This window comes from Lonchura striata, chromosome 25 (assembly GCF_050655825.1).
Source record: "Lonchura striata isolate lonStrDom1 chromosome 25, ASM5065582v1, whole genome shotgun sequence".
Classification (NCBI taxonomy): domain Eukaryota; kingdom Metazoa; phylum Chordata; class Aves; order Passeriformes; family Estrildidae; genus Lonchura; species Lonchura striata.
Genome location: NC_140727.1, coordinates 4,634,153 through 4,641,940, shown reverse-complemented (window position 1 = coordinate 4,641,940; position 7,788 = coordinate 4,634,153). Strand labels below are relative to the sequence as shown.

Here is a 7,788-nt window from a genome sequence, read left to right as displayed (position 1 = left end):
TTTATTTCTTGTCAGCCCAGGGAGCCGAGGAGATCCCGCTGGATTTTCCAGCGTTGTGCCATCCCCAGGAATTGCAGGCGGTAATCCCATTTCCTCTTGGCATTCACCAACAGGGGAATTAAAACCCTGAGCTGTCACCTGCACCCAACGGGAGACCAACCGCAGGAGTCAGCGTTTCTGAGACCTTTCTGTGCCTGATGCAATCCCGGGTGTCCCTCGTCCCTAATTAACACCCGTCACATCAGTGTCAGTCTCCAGGAAATGGGAGCGAGCTGCCCTTCCGAAATCCCTGCCGTAGGAATCACCGGCAGGACGGGGCCCTGTGCGTCAAGGAGGGAACACCTAAAAATCAGGGGAAGTGCAAACATCTGCGGGATTGAGCGCAGAATTAATTAAGATGTCATCGTGAGGAGGTGCCTCACACCCCGGGTAACCTCGGCAGAGGATAAAAGCTCCCTCAGCCCCGTCCTCCTCAGTCGCTCACCTTCGCTTCCAGAAACTTCTTGCTGCAGCTGAAGAGGGTAAGACCAACCTCGTCGTTTCTGTTCTTGAAACCTCCACGAGGGGTTTTTATGGATCTCATGGGAGCTGGGATTTAGGGAAGTGCCTCCTGCCTGTGCTGAGGGAGGGAGAGGTGGGGAATGGCAGATGGAAAATAAGGATGCCTGGGAATCCTGGAAAGGCGCAGCCCCCAGAGGGATCCTGGGGTGACACAAACTCTGCTGGAACTGGGGCCTGGCAGATGGGCTCCTAGGGCTCCAATTGACTCACAGGGACCAAATTTCACACCCCAATTCCCAGAGCACTCCCAGCAGACCCGGCAGGATCGAGGGGGTGTTGAGTCTGGGTTAGGCAGGTGAAAAAAGGAGAGAAACAGTTCACAGGAAATATCAAGAAAAAATATTATTAAAAAGAAAGAGGAGGAATATAGGAAGAGAACCAGAGTCTCCTCTCACCACATTGATTCCTTGCTCCAAACAGCTTTGCCAGAACTCCAGGACAATGTGCTCCCGCGGGTCCTGCCATGACTACGAGTCCTCCTGCCACGGATCCCGCTCCTCCTGCCACGGATCCCGCTCCTCCTGCCACTCGGGGCCCTCGTGCCACTACACCATCCAGAGGCAGCCCGTGCAGAAGTTCACCTATGTGACACCCTGCTGCCCCCCGGTGCAGCCCTGCTACCCTCCAGTGCAGCGTTACTGCCCCCCGGTGCAGCCCTGCTGCCCCCCGATGCAGCGTTATTGCCCCCCGGTCTGCCCCCAGGTCACCAAGAACATCTGCAAGCTGCCCCCGTGCTACCCCAAGTACTGAGGCAGGATCCAGCACCGGCTCGCTCCTCGCCCGCCCCTTCCAGCTTCGTCACTTCTCTCCAAGAAAAACCTTCTAAAACTGCCAGAGGTGATGCAGTCTTAGGATGAAACCTCTCGGTTTAAGGAGCTCTGAGCTGTTTATCTTTCCTCTGCCGATGCTGGGAATGGTTCCCTTCTTGCTTCGCTGCTTCGTCCTCCAGCAAGACAATAAAAATGGTGTTTCAAGCCGACCAAACAGTCCTGGATGTTTTCAGTCACTGCTCCATTAGATTGGTTGGGTCAATGGTCAAGAGGGACACTGAGGAGCTGGAGTGTGTCCAGAGAAGGGAACGGAGCTGGGGAAGGGGCTGGGGCAGCAGGACAAGGGTCTGGAGAACTGCGGGAGCTGGGTGGGCTCAGCTGAGAAGAAAGGAGGATCGGGGGGACATCAGGAGGAATTTCCTCCTGGAAAAGCGTGGTCAGGCCTTGGAAAGGGCTGCCAGGGAGGTTTGGAGCCGCCATCCCTGGAGGGGTCCAGGGAAGGCCTGGAGGTGGCCCTCAGTGCTCTGGGCTGGGTGAGAAGGTGGGGATCGGGAACAGGTTGGATTTGGTGGTCTGGGATCTCTTTTCTCTGGGATTACTCTGGGTTTCCATGCTGGTCTGGCATCATCTCTGTTTCCTTGTGTGTTTGGAATCATAATTTAATCCCTGGAGCTGGAGGAATGCCAAGGAAACATGAAATCCATGGAAAACAGCTGCAGGGCTGGGAGGAGCACATGGGGTGAATTCCTGGGGGAAACAACTCCTTACCTTGTTGGGGGTTCGGGTTTCCACCTGACCTGTGTGTTCATGTTTTCCCCACATGTTTCTGCTCTCAGAGCCACTGCTATTTTTGGAACCAAAATAAAATCAAATCCTGCAGGGTTTGGAACACGGAGCAGCCTCAATTAACCAGTTTCTGCAATGTAAAATAAGTGAAGGTTTCCCCAGCATGATTCATCCCTCATCACCCATCCCTGGCGTGGGAAACAGCCTGGAATGAGCTGGGTGCTGCAATAGCCACTAAATGACCACTTGGTCAAAAAGCAATTGGAATTAGTTATTTATAGGTTCTGGAGAAAACGCTCATTAGCGAGGAATGGGTTAAAAAGGAAAAGTTGAGGCTGGGAGAGAGAGCAATGAATGATTCACCTGCCTGGGGGTTTCTGCCCTTGCTGAGAGGTGGCTCAGCCTCACAGGAGCCTGAAAAAATGATTTTCTTACTCATTCCTGCCCTCCCTGCAGGTGGGAATGGAGTTACTGAGGTTTCCTGGCCACAGAAGTGGTTTGGTCTTCAAGCAGAGACTTTCACTTCCCTGTGCTGCCCCAGCTTCCAACTTTCTCCTCCATCACTGACCACAGCACATTTTATTTCCTTCTCCAAATCCAGAGAAGACCATAAAGTTGATAAGGAGCATTTCCCCCATGGAGCCAGGCTGGGAATGTTGGGAATGTTGAGCCTGTGGAGACTTCAGAGCCTCTCCCAGGACCTGCAGGGGCTCCAGGGAAGCTGGAGAGGGACTTTCCCTCCTGAACTGCAGGGGCAAGACACGAGGAAATTATTTCAGAGTGATGGAGAGGAGTTTTAGGTGGGATATCAGGAGGAAATTGTTCCCTGTGAGAGTGGGAAGGCCTCGAAGAGCCACAAACATTTGGCAAGAGAAATCCTCTCCTCCAGGTGGCCTGAAGGGACATTTCTACTCTGCTAAGGACACAAATAACGACACAATGGAGGACAAACTGTGAGGAAACCCCCAGGGATTAATGGGGAGGAATTTGCCTCAGGATTGCTTTCCTGAATCTCCAAACAAACAGAGCTCTGCTCCTCTGGGCACCTTCCAGAGCCTTGCACTCAAAGCAAAATATAATTGAGACATTTTTATGGCCCTAATTTGAATGTTTTCCTCTTTAAAATTGCTGTTGGATCTATGAATCCACCTTGCAGAGCTTTAAACACCTCTGGTGTTCCCATCCAACTCAACAATGGGGGTGAGGTTTTTTTGGCTCACTGGATGAATCCATGCACCGAATCTGTACCAAGTCAACATTTTGGCCAACCTCTCTTCCATCACCTCCCAGTTCAGAATGTCCCACATTTTTAATGCTGGAGTTTCTCCAGAGGCTCTGGAATCCCCTGCCCGAGCCTTCTCGCAGGGGCTCAGCCCATGCGAATGTCAATCACTAATTAGGAGATAATGAGCCGCACCTGGCGCAAGGTCATTAACACAGCTGAAGCCAATAGGAAATTAAGCTTCGAGGGAACAGGAACGTTGACCTTGGGATGGCCTTGCCTGGAGAAGTGGTGACTTCACGGTCCTGTGAATTCCTCAAAGCAGGACCAGCTCCTCGAATTGTGACGTGGCCAAAGCTTCAAGAGCAGAACTGGGGGAAACAGAGGTCTTGCGTCAAATGGGAGGTTCTGGTGACCCAAAGGGTCCTCAACGTCCAGAACTGGATGAGCAAACGCAGCCTAAATCGCCCCTCCCTCACCCCAGCAGAAGTGAGGGGTCTCCCGGGATGCAGGGAGTGCATCAGCCCTTCCCCTGGGGGTGACCTCAGACACCAAACATTTCCCCTGACCGGAGAGAGATCATTTTTTAATAAAGTCGTGGTTTAATTTGAGATCCTCGACATGCTCAGGACATCACACGGAGCTTTTATGCAAAACAGATATTAACATCCATCATTAATGGCTGATCACAACGTGATCATTAGCATCAGCGCTAATCGCTGCCAGCGAGTGACTGGGAGCTGAGCACGGAGTTTTTCCAGAATTAACATCCATGGGCGGCTCTTCCATTACTCCAGGGCATCTTGGAATCTGAAAAGAATTGAACAGGAATTTTGCAGATCAAGTTATGCCGAGCATAAACAGGATGCAAAACTTCCAGAGCAGTTTTGCATTTTGCTTTTATTTAAATATGTCAAAGAGGAATTGGAAAAACACAGGATCCAATTTGACCCGAAGGCTCCAATTTGACCCGAAACCAATTCCAAATTTCCACAATGAATTTGCAGTTAAAATGTCTGATATTGGCAAGGCCTTGAGCCTGAGAGAGCTCAAGGAGAGTTTGGATAATGACCTTGGGCCCAGGGTGGTTTTTTGGGGCTGTGCAGGGCCAGAGGTTGGTCTGGATGGTCCCTGTGGGTCCCTTCCAGCATGGGATATTCCATGATTCTATTCCCAGGTGTTTTCCCATGCACGGATGGGATGAGGGGGTGAGGGATGAAACACTGAGAACTTTCTGGGTTTGCCCTTCTGGTGGCCCCAAACAAGGACTTTGGGCTCCACCATTTCTGCATTCAGACACAAAGCATGGGACCATGGAATTGCACTTCCTGGAATTCTATTTTTAAAATATATCAAGGAGCAACTGACGTCCAGAAGCTTCTGCACGCCTCTGGAATCCACTGCACCTCCATCTTCATTAGGATTTTTATGTCAATTAATCATCTCCATGCACCAGCCTTACCATATGCAAAGCGAGCAGAAACAACGCCTTCGAGCGTCCCACAAGAATTAACTCGACATTAAAAAATTGTAAAAAATTCACACGACAGATTGATAATAACCCAAAATTGAGGGGTTGGTCAAAAGCCACGAGGCAAAGACTAAACACATGAAGGCCCATTGGGTGAATAAGTACAGGCTTAGTGCGTAAATCACGGATTGCTGGGGGGTACCTCATGTCCGGCAGGACAACTCCAACCTCAATAAAAGGTCTCCAGGTGCCTCTGCTCCTCACACACCTTCAGCTCTCAGCAAGAACGGTGAGTGTTTCCTACCAGGGATCGTTTGTTCTCATTTGGCTTTGGGCAAGTGATGAATTGAGGCTGGGTCTTTGTGTCTGATCTCTGCTGGGCGTTGGGCCGGATGGACCTTCAAAGGTGTCTTCCCACCCAAAATGTTCTTTGGTTCTGTTGGTCTGTGATTCCATGGGTTTATGGTTCCACGGCTTTGTGATTCCATGGGTTTCTGGTTCCATAGGTTTGTGATCCGATGGCTTTATGGTTCTAAGGTTTTGCAATTCCATGGTTTCAGTGTTTTATGATTACTGGGGGCTCCATGATCTACAGCTCTCCCTGAAATCCCGATTTTTCTGAGACTGTTGCCTCTTGGAAAAGGTGGAGAGAGCACAGTGGAAAGGAGCTGCTCGGGGTGGAAATTCAGGGAGGGAATGTCCTAGATGAGCACGGGCAGGTCCCAGGAGAGTTCAGATATCTCTGGGACAGAGCAACAGTTGGTTCGATTCCTGCGAGGATCTTGGGTTTCCAACTCAAGACGAAGAAATAGGAAGCGAGGTGGGATGAGGGCCTGGGCACTGTGGAAAGATGGGCTGAATCTCAAAGTCCTTTGAGTTCCAGGTCCTCGCTCCGGCCACCCTTCGCTCCTCTCCCAACACCATGTGCTCCACTGGATGCTGTTCCACGGGATGCTGCTCTGTCGTGAAGAGCAAGACCGTGTGCTGCAGCCCCTGCAAGACTGTGTGCTGCAGCCCCTGCAAGACCGTGTGCTGCTCCCCATGCCAGCAATCCTGCTGCTGCGACCCGTGCCAGAAGACTGTGTGCTGTGACCCATGTCAGACCTGCTGTGACCCGTGCCAGAAGCCCTGCTGTGACCCATGTCAGACCTGCTGTGACCCGTGCCAGAAGCCTTGCTGTGACCCATGTCAGACCTGCTGTGATCCATGCCAGAAGCCCTGCTGTGACCCATGTCAGACCTGCTGTGATCCATGCCAGAAGCCCTGCTGTGACCCGTGCCAAACCTGCTGTGACCCGTGCCAGAAGCCTTGCTGTGATCCATGCCAGACTGTCGGCTGTGACCCGTGCCAGAAGCCCTGCTGTGACCCGTGCCAGACCTGCTGTGACCCGTGCCAGAAGCCTTGCTGTGACCCATGCCAGACCTGCTGTGACCCATGCCAGAAGCCCTGCTGTGATCCGTGCCAGACTGTCTGCTGTGACCCGTGCCAGAAGCCTTGCTGTGATCCATGCCAGACTGTCTGCTGTGACCCATGCCAGAAGCCTTGCTGTGACCCATGCCAGACCTGCTGTGACCCATGCCAGAAGCCCTGCTGTGATCCGTGCCAGACCTGCTGTGACCCGTGCCAGAAGCCTTGCTGTGACCCGTGCCAGTCCTGCTGTGACCCATGCCAGACCTGCTGTGACCCGTGCCAGAAGCCCTGCTGTGACCCATGCCAGACCTGTTGTGACCCGTGCCAGACCTGCTGTGACCCATGCCAGAAGCCCTGCTGTGACCCGTGCCAGACCTGCTGCAACCCGTGCCAGTCCGTGTGCTGCACCAAGGTGTGCCAGAAGTCCGTGTGCTGTGTCCCACGGCCCTGCTGCTGCCCCTGCGGGTCCCGGTGCTGCTGCTCCTACGTGGTGAAGAAGCCCGTGGTGGTTTGCTGCACCCCGGTGAAGAAGTGCTGCACCCCCTGCATCCCCATCCAGCAGTGCTGCGCCAGCCTCAGGAAGACCTGCTGAGCTGCCCCAGCTGGCTCTGAGGGCTCCAGGAAGAGGCACAAGCAGCTGAAAAGCCGCTCGTTTGCTTCTGGTTCTCATGGTGATGGAGCCAATTCATAGCGATTTTCTTCTTCTTTCCAAGCTTAAGCTGCTGCTTCTTTCCGTCCTTTAGTTATCAATTGTCTTTAATTATTGACTGTCTTGAGTACTCCTGAATTTATCGCCCATTGTATAAGGCATTAGATATTAGTGGGGTGTTAATTCTCCTCTTGGTGTTTGGGAAACCTTTGGTGTCACTGTGACCACTCTTCATTTCCTCTCTTGACTTGTAGACAATAAAATTTAGCATTAAGCAAAACGCAATATTTGGTCTTTTGGTTGTTCTTACATGGCTTTGCCCTTAATTTGTCACATTGCCCAGAATTTGCCACTTTGCCCAGAGTTTGTCACTCTGCCCAGGATTTGCCACCTTGCCCAGGATTTGCCACCTTGCCCAGAGTTTGTCACCTTGCCCAGAGTTTGCCATCTTGCCCAGAGTTTGTCCTCATTCTGGCACCATCTGTGCCAAGGTCTGGGTGTGTCCCGGTGGCACAGCAGAGCAGTTGGGACACAAAGAGCTGTCCAGGCTCTTGGCACAAATTAAGCCACATCTGAAGCAAGCGGAGCATTCCTGATCCTCTGGAATGCGTGCCCAGAGGAGCTGTGGGTGCCCCTGGATCCAGGTTGGAGGGTTTGGAGCAGCCTGGGACAGTGGGAGGTGTCTCATGGCAAGGGGAGGAATGGGATGAGCTTTAAAGTCCTTTCCAGCCCAAACCATTCCTTGATTCCTTCTTGCCCCTCCTGGTCGTTCACCTCAGCTCAGATTTTACTACCAAACGGAAAGCTGAAGTAATTAAAACTCAAAGGGCGAGGACCGAGCACCACCTGAAACCACAGCACTCCATAAATCAGAGACTCCGCAAATATCCTGACTTGGAAAAGGTCCATCAGGATCATG

General features: G+C 52.3%; 1 protein-coding gene across 1 annotated transcript; it reads left to right on the top strand.

Moving 5' to 3' along the window:
* Positions 1-5,032: 5,032 nt before the first annotated feature.
* Positions 5,033-7,263, top strand: LOC110476839 (uncharacterized). The gene has a single exon (XM_085560816.1). It carries the CDS (start codon positions 5,733-5,735, stop codon positions 6,810-6,812), a length of 1,080 nt encoding a protein of 359 aa, XP_085416942.1. The 5' UTR covers positions 5,033-5,732; the 3' UTR covers positions 6,813-7,263.
* The last annotated feature ends 525 nt before the right edge of the window (positions 7,264-7,788 follow it).

Coding starts and splice junctions, on each gene's coding strand:
- LOC110476839 (XM_085560816.1), top strand. CDS start 5,733: ATGTGCTCCACTGGATGCTGTTCCACGGGATGCTGCTCTGTCGTGAAG.